We start from the raw sequence: 19,360 nt of genomic DNA, 5'->3' as shown, positions 1-19,360 counted from the left end.
GGCAGTCTCCATGGCAACAACAGTACTGGTTGGCATGGCAACCATCACCTTTGTACTAATCTTGTAGTGAGGCTTCAAGCCAGAATTTGCCTCTTGGCTCCCCACCCACCCCAGCTCTTATTTTTCCTACGTCTATATTACAACTTAGCCACAGTACTAACTATTGTAAATGTGGGCATATATTTAGGATGCACTCAAATAAGCACATATACATGCAAACGAACCCTTCCTGGGAGGACGGTTGGTTTTCTTTTTAATTACTTTTTCACTGTATGGTTTTATTTTGCTATGAAAACTTCCAGGCCACTTTGTAGGCACACAGAGAGAGCACATTTTCACTCCCCTTCGCTTCTCTAGTTTTTCTTTATTGTCTCGTTACTATGGCAACGCATAAACCCTTCTTCCGTTTCCGTATTCCCATAGTGCTTCACGGAACCATAGAGCTTGACGGCGACGCAGCACCATAGACGAGTGTAGGGTACTTGGAAATGCCAGCCGCTGTGATTGGTTAGTGTTGGTGGGCGGGGCCGAATGAGGACGACTTCCGATTGCTGAAGAAAGCCAGAGCGGGGTTTGCGCCTTCATCAGCCCCTCCCCCAGGTAATGAGGGGTCCAGACTTTCCCTATCACCCCCCTTTTGTGGGTAATGATGGTCCCGCCCATTCCAGCCTTATGCATTTCCCCCGCTTTGAGAGAAGGGGGAATACATGGGCCAGCACACTACAACCCGGGGGCGGGGGTGTTCGCATATGACCGATTTCTCCCACTTAAGTTCAGTGTTACATGTGCGACATAGGGGGAGAAAATGCTTCTATTTGCCCTCTCCTTGGAAGTGCTCGGTAATCCTCCCCTAAATGATATCCATTCGGACACATGCTTGAGTCTGTTGTAATATGGGGGTAAGGTTTGCTATATTTATGTGCCCCCCCAGGTCCTTCTGTTGGATTGTTCTTACCAAGCAAATGCTATCGGGGTGCGGGAAAGACCATTAGATATGGCGGGGGTGGTGATGTCGGGGCTCGTATGTCTGCTTTGCCAAATGGTGCCTTTCACTGCAAAGGAGGAGGAAGCAGCGCTTGCAGGATCGTCTCTGGATTTCCTAAGAGAACCGTGAGAAAGAGACACACGCACAACCCTTCCAAAAGCCACCTTAAAATCACTACCAGTGACCTTTAGCTGGGCGGTGAACTGCACACAAGATGGAGGGATAAAGGGCTCTGGGAGGAATAAGTTGTGACTTGAAAAGCTGCCTGAAGAGGCAGACATTCAAGAGGTGCAGCTCCCCTTCCTTCCTTCCTTCCTCTCTCTCACTCTTGCCCCACAAACCAGTCATATCCAGTCGTCACTGCTTAGGAAAGAGAGATGTGCTGATTTTCCTGTCCTCTACCATGCAGTGGCTGACATTGATTTTGGCTACAGCCCTATGCATGTTAACTCAGACCCCAGCCCCACGGAGTTCAGTGGGGTTTACTCCCAGGCACTTGTGGCTTGGAGTGCAGCCCCAGTGGCCTCTTTCTTCCCCTTTAAAGCCTGGCTGGGGAATTTGCCCTTCCAACTATACCTGTCATCTCTGACCACTGCCCATTGCTGGTTGGGACTAATGGGAGTTGGCACCTAACAGCATCTGGTCTCTTATTCTTGATTTAAAAGAAGCCCTTGTTTCCTGTCTCACAGGGGCCCTCATGGCACTTATAAAAAAAAGTGCCGGGAGAGTTCCTGGAGCAAATGGTGGGCATTGCACGCAGGTTAAGTCCCAGGTTCAGTCCTCAGCATCTCCAGGGTAGTCAATGAAGGGGAAAGCGCTTTTTCATGGGAACCAGCACTGGTCAAAGGCAACAGGGCTTGGCTAGATGGCCAAAAAGTTTGACCTGGGGTCAGGCAGCTAGCTTTCTATGTTCCCAGTATAGGGGAGAGAGGTCCCAAGGCAGAGCTGGGGAACTTGTGGCACTTCAGACATTTGCTGGACTCATACTCCCATCACCCCTGACCTTTGGCCATGCTGCCTGAGGCTGATGGGAGTTGGAGTCTGGCAGTGTCCCGAGGGCCAAAAGTTCCCCACCCCTGTCCTAAGGAAGGGAACCCCTGATTGCACGTTTCATTTATCGGGCATAGGCAAACCCGGCCCTCCAGATGTCAGTTCCCATCATCCCTGACCACCAGTCCTGTTAGCTAGGGATGATGGGAGTTGTAGTCCCAAAACATCTGGCGTGCTGAGTTTGCCTATGCCTGATTTAACTCCTCTGAAGGAGCCGTGTGTTAGCAAGGTGCTGATGGTTGAGGATTCTGGAGGCTGAGAAAGGAGGAAGTGGATATGGGCAAAGACACAGAAGCCGGAACCCCTGGCTGCCTTCATAACTGCCCCTAATTTGTCATTCAGCAGCAAAATTAGCCTTTGAATACGAGTTGCTGGGAATCACAGGTAGGGAGAGGGCTGTTGCACTTAGGTCTTACTCTTGCACTTAGGTCTTGCACTTAGGCTTCTTACAATGGGCATCTAGTTGGCCTCTGTGAGAACAGAGTACTGGACTAGAATAGCCTTTGGCCTCATCCGACAGAGCTCTTCTTGTGTTCTTATGAGATAAAGAGCGGAGAGAGGAGGGGAGCTAGCCCTCCATCTTTAAGAATATATGAAGAGGTGGCTGGATCAAACCAATGGCCCACCTAGTCCAGCATCCTGTTCCCACAGTGGTCAGCCAGAGGCCCATGGGAAACCTGAAGGCAGGATCCAACCACAGCAGCACCCCCTCCCCACTTGTGATTCCCAGCAACGGATATGCAGAGCCATGCTGGATCCAATAGTGGAGGTAGAACATAGACACCACGGCTCTTTATATTTTCTGGCAAGCCTCCATGCTTCTCAATGGGCAAAGCGTCTGATGAATGTAACCTGCAGCCAGGTTCTTAGGTTCTCTGTGTGCCAGGGAAATACACCTCTCTAGCTGTTCCTTCATGTTCCTGTATGTGCAAAAAAGAAAAGAAAATCCAAACTCTGTATTAGCAACACTTCTTGAGAAAATGTAAAGGTATCCTTATGTTGGGTAATGCGGAAAAAATTGAGAGGGTCCATCAGTATTTTCTTTCCACTGGCTTCTGAAGACACACCTGGTTAGGCAAGTGTCCCCTAAACTTCTGATCTTGCAAAAAACTGTTCTACTTGTCCTGCTTTTTAAATGGCTTTTTTTCATTGTACATATTAATTAAGGCTGTTTTGATGCTCTGATGGAATTGTTCTTGTGTGTATGTATGGATGTTATAATTGATTTTATAGTTGCAGTCCACTGAGAAGCCATTTTGGCATGTAATTGGTATATTAATTGGGCAGGCTTTCAGCTTAGAAGCTTGCTTAGTTGCTGGCGGCAATTTACCGGTTATTGTACCGGCCATGTACCTGCCAGCCCTCCTTTGCAACCTTAAGGACCACAAAGCCGCATTTCCCGCTGATACACTCAAAGTACTGAGTGCTGTGCTTGTAATCCATTCCTGTGCTTAGCACGGTCCCCTTTGGAATACATGTATATCATAATTTGCTACTGTAAAGATGATGGCCTGGTGCCATATTCACCTTTCTGCTGCTTGGTTGTTGCCTAGCCTCCTTTCCTTAGCCTGGACCCTCTTGTTTCTGCAGAGCACAATGCCTGTGCAGCCATTGCCCAAGGAGATGGAGGCGGAAGGAGACTCGACCACAGAGATGAACGGCGAAGAAGAGAGCGAGGATGAGCGCAGCGGCAGCCAGTCTGAATCAGAAGAGGAGAGTTCAGGTAGCTGGCAGGAGCAAAACGCCTCCCAACTCCTTCTTTCAGTGGTAGAGCATGCAGTTTCCATGCAGGAAGTCCTAGGTGTGGTCCCTGGCATTTGCAGGTAGGAGTGGGAAAGACTCTTCTCTGCCTGAAACCCTTGAGAACTGCTGCAAGTCAGTGCAGACAGGACAGAGCTGTTCAGAACCATGAAGACTATTGTATTACCTTTTTATGGGAACGCCTATGGTACAGAGGGAGAGCAGATGGTTTGCACACAGAAGATCCCAGGTACCATAGTGGGCATCTCCAGTTAGAGCAGGCGTGGGGAACGTGTGGCCTTCCAGATGTTGTGGAGCTCCCAGTTCTCATAAATCCAGACTGCTGGCCATGCTGTCTAGGGATGATGGGAACTAGAGTTCAACAACAGGGAGCAGGATCTGACCCAGGGGCTGGATTCTGAGCTTCCCTACCTGCCACAGGTCACTTTGACAGGTGGATACAAATCTGAACCCTAATTTTTGGTTTCCCTTTACTTACCAGCAATTGGAAACAGTAGTAAGGAGGACTGAGTTTTTCCCTTTCTGTTTCTGTTAACACCCTGTTAAAAAAATATAAAAATATTGATACTTATTCAAAACCACACAAAAGTTCTTGCCCATTGCAAAGCATCTTTATATAACACACCAAAATAAAACAGCTACTAAATCTGAAAAAGAACAAAGGCAGAATGGGGGAAAGGAAAAGAGAGACCAAAAGAGAGAGAAAGCAAAAGAAGAGGAGAGAGAAGAGATTAAAGAGCTGTTACTCTGACAATCTGACATAGCCTCTGTGGTCTTTCTAAGGCAGGGGTGGAGAACACCACCCACTCACAGTGGGACAAGTTTGACAGGTAGGTGGGTGGGTGATCAGCTGATCATTGGGGTTTGCAAAGTGCAGTGCTGTCAGCTGATTGTCGGGGCTTGCAAACAGCTGCACGGGACACACTGCAAGCCCTGACAATTGGGTGGTGGTTGCTTGCAAAAGCCAATGACGATCAGTAGATGGCCAGGCTTGAGAAGCAGCACTGTGCATGGGGCTTTGCAGATCTACAGCTTGTTCTGATCCACCTGCCCAAGAGAGGGCTCTTGGGAGTGGTCTGATGCAGGGATACCAAAGAAGGATGTCAAAAACACACGGCCAGTTCTAGTGCTTTATTAAAGAAAGGTGTAAACTTACAATTCAGCATGCAGAGAGCCCTGCTGCCTTGACAGATGCGGGATGAACACCACAGCAGCAAGCAATCATGACTGGTCCACAAAGCCTAATATGTTATACACAAAGCCGAATACAAAGCCAGAACCTCCACCTGGCTCATGAGGGCATAGGTGGGCAACTACCCAGGGCTTACAGACAGCTCCCCTCTCTGGGCCCAGAACCTAGCATCCCAAGGCCCACAGATAAGAGTTATATCAAAGCAAGCCAATTAGCATGTATCAAAGCAAGTGAATATACTTAAGCGAGCTCGTTCTTGCAACAACCAATTAGTTTTGGGGTTATCTTGACTACCAAGATGGCGTATGCAAGCCTTCCAGAGTGGGCTCACATTTGGTTCAATGCAAACCTGCTCCCCAACTCCCAGCGGTATGGTTTCAGGTATAAGGCAGTTCATAGAATCATAGAATCATAGAGTTGGAAGAGACCACAAGGGCCATCGAGTCCAACCCCCTGCCAAGCAGTTGGGCATGGCTTGGCTAGAACGGTTTTAGCTAAGGGGGAGAGCTGGTGGGGCCTAATGAGATCCACAGGCCTGAAGTCCCCCCGCCACTGTTCTGCTCACTGTGGTAGGAAAACAAAAGGGGAAACTTCTGTGCAACTCGAAAAGCTTGCAACCCTTTCTTCCCTGATGCTGTTCTAGATTTAGGAACATAGAAACATACTACTCAGTCAGACCCATTGGTCTGTCTAGCAGCTCTCTAGGGTTTCATATAGGGCAGGGGGGGGCAGGCTCTCCCAGTCCTATCTGGAGTTACTGGAGACTGGAGTGGGAACCTTCTGTGTGCAGGGCAGGTGATCTTCCACTGACCTACAGTCCTTCCCCACTGATTTAAGCCCATTGAACAGAAAGAGATCCCAGATAGCGAGCATTGTTGGATTTTCTTGCCCTGCAAGACCTGTTCAGAGGAGCCAGGTGACACACGTTGTCTCTTTTACCTGCAGAGATGGACGATGAAGATTATGAACGGAGACGCTCAGAGTGCCTAGATGAGATGTTAGACTTAGAGAAGGAGTTCTCTGAAGTCAAAGAGAAGTGAGTTTTTCCATCTCTTTCCCCTGTACTTATTTATTACATTTTAAGCCCACCCTTCCTCCAAGGTGCTTCCCCGCCCCCAGTTACCCTCTCAACAACCCTGCAAGGTGAGCCGCATCCTCCTTAAGGTTTCTGGCTCACTGTGGTTTCTTGTGCCTGCTGCCCAATAACTCCCTTAAACTTAAAAAAAGGGAGACACTGTATAAATATCTCAAGAGTCCTTCCAGTAGCCAAAAGTAAATGAACTGAAATTTTTGATTAGGAAAATCAAGTGTCAGTGTGCTTCAAACATTGCATTCCAAATTCAAAGCTTTACTTGGAGATCATTTTTGCTGGGATGGCGTAAGTTATTTTTAATTCGTGATGACTCAATAGCATGCACTTCCCTTTTATCACTTAGATTTAAAGAAGGAAATTTGAAGGTGTGCTAAATTTAGGATGCTTGGCAAAGAGTCTGTGTAAATGTATGTGCTTCCTACAGATATCCGAAAAGAGTTAAATGCAACTTTGATTTGAGACTAGCGCAAATGAGGCCCTGCTTTTTTGTGCACTAAGGTTTGGAAAAGAAGCATATAAAGATCTGAAGACTAGAGGCAGCGGCCAGATGCTCAACCCCACAATAGGATCGCAGAGCTTCTTTAGAAAAAGTAGCCTGCCGGAAATAAATCTTTACTCCCTGCTTAAAGGCAAATTAATTTGTGGAACTCACTGCCTCAGGTTTTAAAAGGGGATGAGACAAACTTGCGGAGGAGGAACAGATGCTATTAGTGGTGAGCATCCACTGTCCTCTGAGAGACACTTTGGAGGAGGAGGAAGCAAGCAGACAGGCAGCCAAAAACATCATCAGATGGCTGTTCCTGGACCATCTCAGGGAACTACCCCATCTGCTGTTCTCTTCCCAAATGTTCAGAGGAACTACTTGTTCTCATTGCACTGGGTTTTGCTGTTGTTTGACTTCCTTGCCTCAATATATATATTTTTTTGTAATTCCTCGCCTTCCAAAAAAAAAAAAAAAAAGATGTGCAAATACAATAAACAAAACAACAGACCAAAAAACATCGCAAAAATAGGCATGAAGGCAGGGAGAAGAAAAATACAAGATAAAAAATAAGGATTAAAAAAGAATGAAATATATTTCATGGTGGGATACAAGGTTCTTTATTGCATATACATGATATATCAAGTATTCATAAATGTCACCAGATAAAATCTTATTTAGTAGGAATGTGCAAGCCATGAGATTGTTGTCTCATATAAGCCCCCAAACAGATGCTGACTCTGAGGGGCTGGCATCGCCCCTGGGTCAGTTTTTCAGAGATGTTCCTTCCTTCCACAATTCTTTTTTCCTAGGCCCACTTATATTTTTTATTTACACACACACACACACACAGCCTTTTAGGGCAGGGATGTGGAACCTGGCTCTCCAGATGACTCCATCTCCCATTATCCCCAGCAAGTACAGACAAAGATCAGAGATGATGGGCAATGTAGTCCTGCAGCATCTGCAGGGCCAAAGGCTCTCTGCCCATTTCCTGTTTTAAAGCATAACCCTTACATATTCATTATACATTAATAGGGAACTCGGGTGCTGAGCATGTTGGCTGTGTAGCCAAAACGGGGGTACAGAGAAACAAGAGGGGGATGTTGTCCTGCTCAGCAGAACCCTACGGTTTGCAGAAGTAGAAAATATTTTTTTTCCTTAAGTGGGGGAACACCCCCCCCCCACAACAAGTTAAGTCATCCAGTCTATATAATTTATGAGTCCATTAGGCAATAGTGTCCCCAATTTGTGGCTCCAATCTGCCTCTCCTTTCTGTCACTGTTCATATAATTCCATTCCTGAAACCTGCATACTATATGCTCTACACACCCAAGGTTTTTTGCTGTTCTGAAAAATGCTTAACCTTGACATTTTCCAGTTCCAGTACAACTTCTATGCTCGCATATTTTAATTTAGTGTGGTCATACTAACTTACCCTTCCCCGCCACCCCACATACCATTGGGGGGGGGATTCCACCACCCACCTTGAGCTCTTGTGGCAACTCTGATTAACCTGTCTGCTGCTGCCGCTCTCGCAGGCTGTTCAAGGAGCGCCTGAGCCAGGTGAAGGCAAAGCTGGAGGACGTGATGGCGGGGAAAGCGTCAGAGTACCTTGACCCGCTCGGGGTCTTGCAGAACCACATGCAGATTCGGATTGAAGTGGCTGGTAAGTGAGGAACCCCACCCCACCCTGGCCACTCTTGCCAGCCAGAGTGTAAGCAATCATAACAGCTTTGGTGGAGAGATGGCTTCCAGGTTGTGGCATTTGGAGTTAGGGCTGGGGTTAATTTCTAAAAGAGGTGCATGGGTTATTTTCCTCGTACAGCGTTCACCATATACTGCGGACGTGCCTCTTTACCCTGGCCTTGGTCCTTAAATATTTAATTTTAAACAAACAAACAAACCACATAGTGAGTGGGCAACCCAGCCAGATGAGCAGGGTATAAATAATAAAATTATTATTAGACGTGTTCTGATTTTAAAAAGTGAAGAAAGAAAGAAAGAAAAAGGAGAAAAGAATAGTATATCACTGTAACAATTGTTAACAGTTAGTAGTTACCATTTTTAACTTACTGTATTTTGTATAAAGCAGTTCCAAACTTCATTATACTTGTCCACGATGCTTAAGGTATTTGGTATTGTGGGACTCGCCTCTCTGTGGGATTCTCACACTGAGAGCCAGTGTGGTGCAGTGGTTAGGAGCAGTGGACTCGTAATCAGGTGAACCGGGTTCGCTTCCCCGCTCCTCCACATGCAGCTGCTGGGTGACCTTGGGCCAGTCACACTTCTATGAAGTCTCTCAGCCTCACTCACCTCACAGAGTGTTTGTTGTGGGGGAGGAAGGGAAAGGAGATTGTTAGCCGCTTTGAGACTCCGTAGGGTAGTGAAAAAGCAGGATATCAAATCCAAACTCCTCCTCCTCTTTTGTCTCATTTATACTGTAATGTTCCATTGGGAAAGTTTTCCTTGTTTTGCAATTCGGAGGGTTTTATCTGTTTTTCTAAAGGTACGTTGTGTTGTTGCAACCAGTCTGGAAATACTATGGTAAAAAAAAACACCACCTTATAAATCAATGAAAACAAATGAGAACTAGACTGCAAGGGGCTTGTGTCTCCCTGGAAGCCATGCCTGCCTCAACGCAGGGATGGGCTGTGCTGCAAAGGAGGCAGATGCACTTTGTAGGTGCTCAGAGGCACTCTCTTCCGTGGCTGGTCTTTTGCATTGAAAGGAAGTGGTGGTGGGGCTGGGCCACAGTTCCGGTTGAGCTTCTGAGGATGGCGAACAGTAAGAGCCATTAGACCGCATGGCAGACACTCTCGGGAGGCGGTAGATTCCCCTTCCTTGGAGGTTTCAAAACAGAGGTTAAATGTCCACATGTCAGGGATTCTTCATCTGTGATTCCTGCATTGCAAGGGGTTGGGCTAGATGACCCTCAGGACCCCTTCCAACTCTACCGTCCTGGTTTTATGAACAGTGCTTCAACGTTTTGCCTTTCTGCAGGGATCTACCGAGGTTTCTGCCTGGAGGTGATCCACCACAAGCACCGTTGCGAGCTGCAGGGAGCACAGCAGCACCTGGAGGTGAGAAGCCCCACTTGGTCCCATCTCCCTCCCTTCATTGCCGCTTTCAAATCCTGGCGGGGGCCGGAAAAGCAGCCTCATCACAAACTTCTCGGGCAAGAAGGCAGAATGCAAAAATCTCCTACGCAGGGTGAAGGAGCTGCTGCCAGTCAGTGTAGACAATACTGAGCTACATGAGCCAATGGACTAACTCCATATACGGCAGCTTCCTCTGTTATTACTCTAACAGGCATATGGGCAGAGGCTCTAATGGGGCTAATGTGAGAGGCAGTGTGGTGTAGTGGTTAGAGTGCCGCACCAGGGCCTGAGAGACCAGGGTTCGAATCCTCACTCGGCCATGAAGCTCAGCGGGTGACCTTGGGTCAATCACTGCCTCTCAGCCCCACCCTACCTCGCAGGGTTGTTGTGGGGATTGAATGAGGGTGAGGGGAGAACCATGTACGCCACTTTGAGCTCCTTGGAGGAAAAAGCAGGGTATAAATGCAGCAGATAATGTCACATAAACACCATGCTTTTAATCCTGGGAACTATAGTTTGTTAAGAGATTTGTCGCTCTGAGGGGGCAAACAGCAGTTCCGGGGATTGTTTGGGGGGGGAAGCCATGTGTTCAAAATGTGCCGTGAATGTGACTTCAGTTACCCCAGGGACAGGGAACCGTCGGCCTTCCAGATGTTGATTGACTCCAGCAGTCCTAGCCAGCATGCCCAATGGTTGGAGACAATGGGGGCTGCAATCCAGCAACATCTGGAGGGCTGCTGCATGGGCTCTATTCAAAAACATGACATTGCTGAGTGTGCCCTGTTTCCTACTTCATTGCCTATCCCAGCTTGGAATTCCAGAGTCGGGTTTCAGCTTGCATACGAGAATTGCATGTGGGAGCTTGCAGGACCACACGGCGCACTCGACAAACAATAATTAGCAACAAACAACCGGGTTCCTCAGCAAGAAGCCTGACCAGCAGCTTTACAGAACTGATTGGTGGTTGTCGTGGAAAAAAGGTCCCTGCCTTTAATTAGCTGAAGACGAGCAGACGGGGAACTAGTCTAGTTTCCAGTTCTCTTTTTTGCAAACACAGCCCCGATCAGCGTTTTCACAGATATGCCATTGATCCACCACGTGAACTCCTAGGCCAAGGGGTGGGGAACGTTTTGGCCCAGGCCTTCCTGGCATCTCTGTGTGGCCATCTCACTGGGTGACCTTGGGCCGGTCCTTCGTACTCGCCCTAGCCTGCCTCACTGGGCTGTCACGTGGATGAAATTGGTGAAGGAGTATTACAGAGACCACCTTGAGGTCTTTGGAGGAAAGGCAGGAGAGAAATATTAATAAATCGAAAGGAGACCATGCATTTCTGAGAGCATAAAACCAGGTGCAAATTTGCCTTGCCATTAAACAGAACAACTGGGTGCCTTGTGAGTCAGCGAGCAGAAATTATTGTGATGTGGGGAGAAACCCAGTTGGGCTCATGCCAAGAAAGCTTGAATATTAGTTTTAGATGTTGCGCTGGCTGTAGAATCAATAGCAATCCCCAACTGGATGGGAAGAAAGAAGAAGGGGAAGATGCACTTAATCCATACCACCCTGTGGAACGCCCTCCCATCAGATGTCAAGGAAATAAACATCTGTCTGACTTTTAGAAGGCATCTGAAGGCAGCCCTGTATATGGAAGTTTTTAATGTTTGAGGGTTTTAATACTTTGTCGGAAGCCACCTAGAGCAGCTGGGACAACCCATCCAGATGGGTGGCATATAAATACAGTCGTACCTTGGAAGTTGAATGGAATCCGTTCCGGAAGTCCGCTTGACTTCCAAAACGTTCGGGAACCAAGGCACGTCTTCCGATTGGTTGCAGGAAGCTCCTGCAGCCAATCGGAACCTGCGTTGGATGTTCGGGTTCCAAAGAACGTTTGCAAACCGGAACACTCACTTCCGGGTTTGCGGCGTTCGGGAGCCAAAACGTTCGACCTCCGAGGTACAACTGTAATAAAATCATACAGAATTGACATGATGCCTTTCGGATGTCCTTGCACTGCAACTTCCACCACCCCTGGCGATTTACCATGCTGGCTAGGGTTGATGGGAGTTGTAGTCCAAGGACTACTGCAGGGGGGGCACCACATTGGCTTATCCTGACCTGACGTTCCCCTTCTACCCAACCAGAGTGAGAAGCTGCTGCTGTTTGACACCCTTCAGGAACGCCTCTTGGAACGGATCCAGTGCTTGGAGGACGACAGGCACAGTGTGGGCCTCACTTCAGGTCAGTCCAGAGGAGCAAGCAGACGCTGTCCCTTCTATGGGGAGGGGCCCATAGCTCAGTGGCAGACCACCTGCTTTGCTTGCAGAAGGTCCCAGGTTCATTCCCCTGATGGAAAGAATTCGACCGCAGGTGATGACTAAACCCTCAGAGAGAGCTGCTGCCAAGCCCCCCAAAAAGCTGTATTTCAAAATGTATTTCAAAAGTGTCATCTAGCCTGGAGGAGGAAGTTGCCAAGTTCTGCTTTCAGCAGTGTGCTGACTTCCTGGGTTGTGAGATGTCGTCATTGCGGGTAACTCGGCAGAATTAACGATGGTGCACAAAGCCTTTTTTAAAAAAACCAAGGCTGCCTTGACCCACAGATGGAGAAACCTGCAGCCCTGAATTTGGCCCCCAACCTCATTTTATGTGGCCCCTGACACTTCCTGAAGCTGCTCCATTCTCCCATCCTGGGAACCGTGGTTTGGTGAGGGTGCTGCAAATAGTCTTCTGATAAATGCCTGTTACTCGCCCACCCCATGCCGACCCAGCATTGAATCCATTTGGGTCGGTGGAGCATCGATGGCCCTCAATGCTGAGGTTCCCCTTTGGGCTTATTTTTTTTTCCTCTCTCTCTCTCTCTCTCCGTCCCCTAGAATGGTGGGATGACAAACTTCGACCGAAGCACAGCTCAAAGGAATGGGACCCACTCCGGCCTGGCAAGAGGAAGAAAGCACCACTGGTGTCTGATATCCTTTCTGTGCACCCCACACCCCGATGGCTCTGCCCTAGAGGAGGCTGTGGTGCCCAGCATATGGCAAAGAGAAGCAGCTCAGCAGAGCGGCTTTGGGCAGCTTCTTATGCAGTGTTTGTGATGGGAAGCGGGTTAAGCACCTGCCCAAAATTATTTCAGGAAAAGGGGTGAGTGGGGATGAGCAGCGTTTAATTGGCAGCATTTATTCCCCGCCGTTTACCCAAACAGGCTGTCTCAAGAGCTGCTTTAAAAATATCATTTCTAAGATTCTTTAGCTGTGATTCCCACATTGGACGAGATGACCCTTTGGGCTCCTTCCAATTCTGTGGTCCCTGACCTCAGGCTCACAGTCTAAAAAGACATGGCACACAAGGTTAAAGGAGGGAGGAGGGAGGAGGTAAAAGCCAAGCTCAAGCACAAGTTCTTCAAGTGGTAGCTGGTGCCAGGGGCAGTTTTGTCTGCCTTTAAGACCAGTCTTCATTCAGATCCAAGAGCAGAGCTGGTGACAGCATCCAGGGCCAGGCACACAAAGTTCTTCCCTCAGTTAGATGACTTGATGGACAATAGAATCCCAGTTATATTTTTTATCATAGTTGCTGGGGTGCAGGCACCTCTCCCTTAGCTCGTCTTTTCCCACGCCCGTACATCGTCTACATGCTGCATGAAATGGATATCATGGAGGACTGGACAGCCATCAAAAAGGTAAGGGTGAGAGAAACGGGCTTCTCCGTGTCACCTTGATCGGCGTGAAGGGAGAGAATGAGGACTCTGAAGTGTCTCTGAGACTGGGAGCAGAAGAGGGGAAGCCTGGAGAACTCGCCCTTGGTTTTCATGGAAAGGCTGGTCATGGGAAATCACACTAATGCAAGGTTTCCCAAACTTGGCCCTCCAGCTGTTTTTGGACTACAATTCCCATCATCCCTAGCTAGCAGGACCAGTGGTCAGGGATGATGGGAACGGTAGTCCAAAAACAGCTGGACACCCAAGTTTGGGAAACACTGGTGTAGAAAATACAGAGCTAGATGGACCAATTGTTTGACTCAGTATAAAGTAGCTTCCTCCATTCCTGTTTGAACCAGCCGTTTATCCAGAACAATGAGGGACCAGAGTCTTTATTTTGAAGGGAATGACCATAGTGGTAGAGGTGGCGCTGTGGTCTAAACCACTGAGCCTCTTGGGCTTGCCAATCGGAAGGTCAGCAGTTTGAATCCCCACAACAGGGGGAGCTCCCGTTGCTCTATCCCAGCTCCTGCCAACCTAGCAGTTCGAAAGCATACCAGCGCGAGTAGATAAATAGGTACCGCTGCGACGGGAGGGTAAATGGCATTTCCGTGCACTCTGGCACACATCACAGTGTCCTGTTGCACCAGAAGCGGTTTAGTCATGCTGTTTAGTCACGTGACCCAGAAAGCTGTCTGTGGACAAACACTAGCTCCCTTGGCCTGAAAAGCGAGTTGAGTGTTGCAACCCCATAGTCGCCTTTGACTGCACTTAACCATCCGGGGGTCCTTTACCTTTTACCGAGAAGATTTGCATTGCTTATAGAATGTCCCAGGTAGGGCTTGGAAGACCCACGTCTGAGTCCATGGAGAGCCACTGCCAGTCCTAGTAGACAAGGGATGGGGAACCAAACTCCCATCTTCCCTGACTGTTGCATGCTGGGAGGGGCTGATGGGAATTGGAGTCCCAGCAACATTTGGAGGTTCACAGGTTCCTCAGCTGACATGGATCAGAGACCTGACTTGGTGGAAGAGAGCTTCCTGTGTTTCTGATCAAGGGTGTATAGTCCCTTTGGGACTTCATAGTGCTGCAAAAGAGGAGTTAGGGTATTGGGGGGCCTCCTCGTTCCCTTTTTCTAGTTTGGGATGAGCCTCTCCCTTGGAGGTCTGCAGGCTTTACCCAGCCGACTAGACAAGGGACTTCTTCAGCAAGGGGCCTCTGGGAGTGTGACTTCCTCTTACACTCATCTCTTTCTTCCCAGGCAAAAGCGGCTGTGTCCTCGCCGAAGAGGAAACTAGAAGGCAAGAGCCCTGTTTTTTCTCTCTCTTCATTGCAAGGAGGAGGGGGTGTGGTCCTGGATCTTTCCCCTGCCTTTCAATAAAGTCCTGATTGTGCCTGAATGTCTGGGAGGATACAGAAGCCCAACTGAGCAGTGGTTCAAAGGCAGGCAGCCCCTGTCTGCTTGGTCCATTGGAGAGGGTTACAGGGCCAGGACCCCCCCCCACCCCCTGTGTTTGTGTGTGTTGGGTGCGTGCCTTTTCATGGAATCTGGTGCTCCTTAGAATCTTGGGTTTTGTTTTGTTTTTAAATCAGGTTTCTAGCCCTTATGGCCGCAAAGAGTATATTTTTAAAAACAAGTGAGCACTGTCTGGTGACAGCTTAGAAGCCGGGTTTCGATGTAGATGGGATACTGAATTTCGGCCTTGCACAGCTTCCCGCCCCCTACCCCATCTGTTGTCTTCTGCAACCTGACTGCTCTGCTCTTCCAGTCCTTCCCAGCTGTCCTCTCTCTGTTCCTTTCTGCATAAACGCCCAATTATTTGGAAATACGGTTTGGAAGGGGAGAATAAATGATGGAACATGAAGATAGGCTAATTTGCATATTGGATCATGGCTGTCATAATTGAGTGGATGTGTGCATGCACAAAATCTGCAGAATGAGTAGAATGCACAATCAACCCCACCCTTGAGTTTAAACTGCAGATGCTATCTGACTTTTCCTCCCTGTTTCCTCCCCCCCCCACCCCACTGATTATTTTTCATTATATATTTTATTCAAGGCATTCATACACATCCTTTCACGATATGTATGCCTGGGCAGTTTACAGTTTTACTTTTTAAAAAGTGACAAATATGTGCCATAAAATTGACTGGAGGAAATTAACAAACAACATAATCAGCCAAGTAAAAATATCCGTCCTTGGTGTTTTTAAAAATATAGCGTCCTTTCAATACTTTTTAAAAACACAAAGCACTTCAATTAGATCTGTCCCTCATATGAATCCCAAGGCAGGTAACCACAGAATTAAAGATGAACAAATCCCAACAATGAAACACAATGAAAGAAATAAACTTCTAACAGAATGATCAACAGCAAGAACAGATCATCAGCAGTTAGATCCCAATCATAATCATTATATACACATTACCACAGTGAGAAACCATTCATAAATGTCCAACACGTGGATCTTATTCTGGTGCTGGGATGCGATTAAAATTGGTGCCCGGTCAGGGCACCTTCACAGAGAAGGCACAATGTCCTCCCTGGTGGTAGGACATCGAGATGGGCTTCCCCACCCCAGACCGAAGGGCACAGGCAGGTTAGTATAGGGAGAGGTGCCCCTTTAGATACAACAACCCATGTGGGGAACCTTCGATCTTCCAGAGGTTGCTGAACTACAAGTCCCATCAGCCCCTGCAGGCACAGACAGCAATGATGGAAGTGGCAATTCAGCAACATCTGGGGGAGTCAAAGGTTCCCCACACCCGAAAAAAAGACATTCATTGGGGGAAAAAACCCAGAGAGAATAAGATTGTTGCTTAGAACATATTGGCCCTGATTTTTCCACTTCCCCATCCCACCATATCCTTTCCTTCCCCCAGGCCCAGTGAAGGCCGAGAAACTGCCGTCCCCTGCCCTGTTCTCTGCTCACTGTGAAGATGGCCAGCTCCACTACGAAGGCGAGGCCTACGTCAAAGGGCAGAGCATCTCCTTGCAAGTTGGGGACGAGGCACCTGTCCAGTGAGTGATGAAAAAGAGGAGGGGCAGATGGTGTGGTGGGTGCAGCCAGGAGGACGCTCCAGATCCTGGCCTGAGCTTGCAGCTGAGGATAGTTACCTTGTGCATTTATGCAGCCAGTCAGATAAAAGACGAGAAGAGCCCATCTAGCCTAGCACTGTGGTTTCACAGTGTCCAGCCTTGATGCCCATAGGAAGTCTCCCAAACCTGAGATCCCCAGCAGCTTGTATTCAGGGGCAAACTGCCTGATAAAAGAAGGTTTTCTTTATCTGTAATACACACAAAAAAACCATAGAGAGAGCCATCCTTAGCAGCCATTGATAGTCTGATCCTTCATAGATTTGTCCAATCGTTTTTGGAGCCGTACAAGTTGGTGGCTGTTATTACATTTTGGCGGTAGAAGATTCCATAGTTCAACTATGCACTGTGTCAAGAAGTACTCTTTTTTTCTGTCCTGAATATTCCAGCATTCAGCTTCTTTGTTGTCCCTGGGTTCAAATGTTATATGAGAGAGAGAGAGAAATAAAGAGAGAAACCTCTCTCTGTCCTCTTTCCCTAAATATGCATAATTTTATATGTTTCTTTCTAAGCTAAAAAGCCCCCAGTGTTGTAACCGTTCTTGGAAATTCCTCTAATCTCCTGATCATTTTCGTTGCCCTTTTCTGCAGCTCTGCAATATTGTTTTTTTGAGACAGGGCAGCCAGAAACTGTACATGGTATTCCAAGTTTAAAGATCAGTGAGAAGACAGTATATCTGCCCTCAGATATACAATCTTTGGATATTTTTCTCAGGACACAGCAGTAGGGGAGGAAAGGGTTAAATTCCCCTTCCATGCCTGCTCTGACCCCAGGACCAGTCTCCCTTGCCCCAAGCTGCTATTTGCATTTCCTTAAAAGCAGCATTGTTAATTGCAAATATGTATTACTAGTGTTATTATAAAGACCTATAATTTTTGCTCAGGCTTTTCTAAGCCCGTAAGACCCTGTCTTCATTTGCCTATATTCTTGTTTTTATATGCCTTTATACAAATGTTTTGCTGTTTTTGTGTTGCATTTTTTGTGTTTTGATGGTTTTTTAAATGTTTCACACCGCTTAGAATCTTCTTTTTTTAAAAAAACAGCCACACTTTCTATGAATGCTTTTAAATAAATAAACAAACATCAGTAGCAGTACAGTGGTGCCTCGCAAGACGAAAATAATCCGTTCCGCGAGTCTCTTCGTCTAGCGGTTTTTTCGTCTTGCGAAGCAACCCTATTAGCGGCTTAGCGGATTAGCGCTATTAGCGGTTTAGCGGCTATTAAAGGCTTAGCGGCTTAGCGGCTAAAAGGCTATTAGCGGCTTAGAAAAAGGGGGGGCGAAAAAAAATCGCAAGACGTTTTCGTCTTGCGAAGCAAGCCCATAGGGAAATTCGTGTTGCGAAGCGCATCAAAAAACGGAAAACCCTTTCGTCTAGCGGGTTTTTCGTCTTGTGAGGCATTCGTCTTGCGGGGCACCACTGTATAGTATAACTTACAAAGCACCTAACCTGGTCTGTATCAGAGGGTGGGGAATCTCAAGGCCCAGGCACAAAATGCGGCCCTCCAAGTCTCTTTTTGCAGCACTCAGGAATCTTCCCAGGCTTCTCCTCCTCCTCCTACTTTGCCACTGGTCCTGTTTCACACCCTCACTGAATGTTTTTTGCCTTGCTGCAAAGTGTCCTTGAGCTCTGATATTGCCTCTCAGTTAATGCTTGGAGGGCTGGCAGAGGGGTGGGGTCTGCGGGCATAGAAAATAGCACACTTTATTGCTCCGCCCACTTCCCCTCTGGCCCCGCCCTCTCCACTGGCATGTGGCCCCTGGAAGGCTGCCCAGAACAGAACATGGCCCTTGGGCTGCAAAACGGTCCCTGCCCCTGGCTGCATATGTATGAAAAGGATAAGACAGCTCCTGGTGCTTTCAGGCTTGACTTAAAAAGAACAGAAGACAGCAAGCATCAGGGCAGTTTCTCCTTTACTTGACCAGTCGATGGGGTCCAGCCAGTCCCTCTCCTTGCCCTGATATTCTTTTGGGGAGGGAGCAAGTTCAGCCTCTCAGTGAACCTTGGTGCCTTGGCCAGTGGCAGAGGCCTCCTTTCAAACCCAGTTTGGCCCAAAGTAACAAACTTCTCCTTGCAACCAGCCAGGATGGCATGGACCATCTCCGGGAGAGGAGGGTGAGCACAGCTGGTGTTCCAGCATCACCCACACAGCAGCCCCTGCTTCCTGTCTCTCCCTGAGAGATGGGAAGGGTCATAGAAGCACGATATAGAACCTCTGTTGCACCCAGGAGGTCCCAGGTCCCATCTCCATGTAGAGACTCCATTTTCGAAACCTTGCAGAGCAATTGCCAGTAGTCCGACTTGGTATAAGCTGCGTTCCTTTGGAGTGAGGTTTGGAGACGGCTGGCATGTTGAGATCAGGGCCTGTGTGAGATGCTGCCTTGCCCCCCCCCCCAAGAAACGTTCTGCCTGTCCACCCCTGACTCTTCTCCCTTTCCTCTAGGGCTGTGATCACTGCCATCAGCACGGGGGAGGTTTGGCTGCGCAGGGAAGACGGCAGCAAGACCAAAATCTACGTCTCGCAACTCCAGAAGGGCAAGTATTCCGTGCGCAAGGTCTAGCAGCACAGACTTTGGCTCTCTCGCTTCTCCTGGAACAGGCACAGCTTCTCTCTCTTGGAAACCAAGGGACTTTGGAGCAGCAAAGACCACCCCGAACCACCCCAGTTTGGGCTGCAGCAGGTGGAAGGGAGAAGGGCTTGCTTGCAGTTACCTTGGAATCATACCAGCATCGCTGCCCCTAGTGACGGGGGCCCTTGGCGTGGAGCCCTCCCCCTCCAGCCCCCTGTTGGTTCTGCGGCAGTTTTGATTGTGCTTGCCCAGCGTGCTCCTCCCTCCGTGTTTGGGCTGGGCGTTGACGGCAGCTCCTCTCTTTCTGGAAGAAACATCCAATAAAACACCAAAGTGAAATACCTCC

General features: G+C 48.2%; 1 protein-coding gene across 6 annotated transcripts; it reads left to right on the top strand.

Annotated features, from left to right (window-relative positions):
* Nucleotides 1-442: 442 nt before the first annotated feature.
* BRMS1 (BRMS1 transcriptional repressor and anoikis regulator) lies at nucleotides 443-19,360 on the top strand. 6 transcript variants are annotated; one of them, XM_081174231.1, is made up of 11 exons: nucleotides 443-600; nucleotides 3,626-3,758; nucleotides 5,934-6,024; nucleotides 8,104-8,231; nucleotides 9,566-9,645; nucleotides 11,802-11,898; nucleotides 12,531-12,623; nucleotides 13,266-13,330; nucleotides 14,610-14,649; nucleotides 16,232-16,370; nucleotides 18,888-19,360. In XM_081174231.1, the coding sequence occupies exons 2-11, from the start codon at nucleotides 3,632-3,634 to the stop codon at nucleotides 19,003-19,005; spliced, it is 978 nt and encodes a 325-aa protein (XP_081030357.1). In that variant the 5' UTR covers nucleotides 443-600; nucleotides 3,626-3,631; the 3' UTR covers nucleotides 19,006-19,360. The 6 variants fall into 6 exon arrangements, with proteins under 6 accessions (XP_081030357.1, XP_081030358.1, XP_081030356.1 ...); XM_081174232.1 differs by having other exon boundaries at nucleotides 474-600; nucleotides 3,589-3,758; XM_081174230.1 differs by lacking the exon at nucleotides 443-600 and adding an exon at nucleotides 712-899.

Source organism: Podarcis bocagei (assembly GCF_964188305.1).
Source record: "Podarcis bocagei genome assembly, chromosome: 16".
NCBI classification, from domain to species: domain Eukaryota; kingdom Metazoa; phylum Chordata; class Lepidosauria; order Squamata; family Lacertidae; genus Podarcis; species Podarcis bocagei.
Note: the sequence above shows the minus strand (reverse complement) of the source record. Positions and strands in the feature narration are given on the sequence as shown.

Coding starts and splice junctions, on each gene's coding strand:
- BRMS1 (XM_081174229.1), top strand. CDS start 1,024: ATGTCTGCTTTGCCAAATGGTGCCTTTCACTGCAAAGGAGGAGGAAGC. Junction 1,111..3,625: donor CTGGATTTCCTAAGAGAACC/GTGAGAAAGAGA, acceptor TTGTTTCTGCAG/AGCACAATGCCTGTGCAGCC. Junction 9,646..11,801: donor GAGCACAGCAGCACCTGGAG/GTGAGAAGCCCC, acceptor CTACCCAACCAG/AGTGAGAAGCTGCTGCTGTT.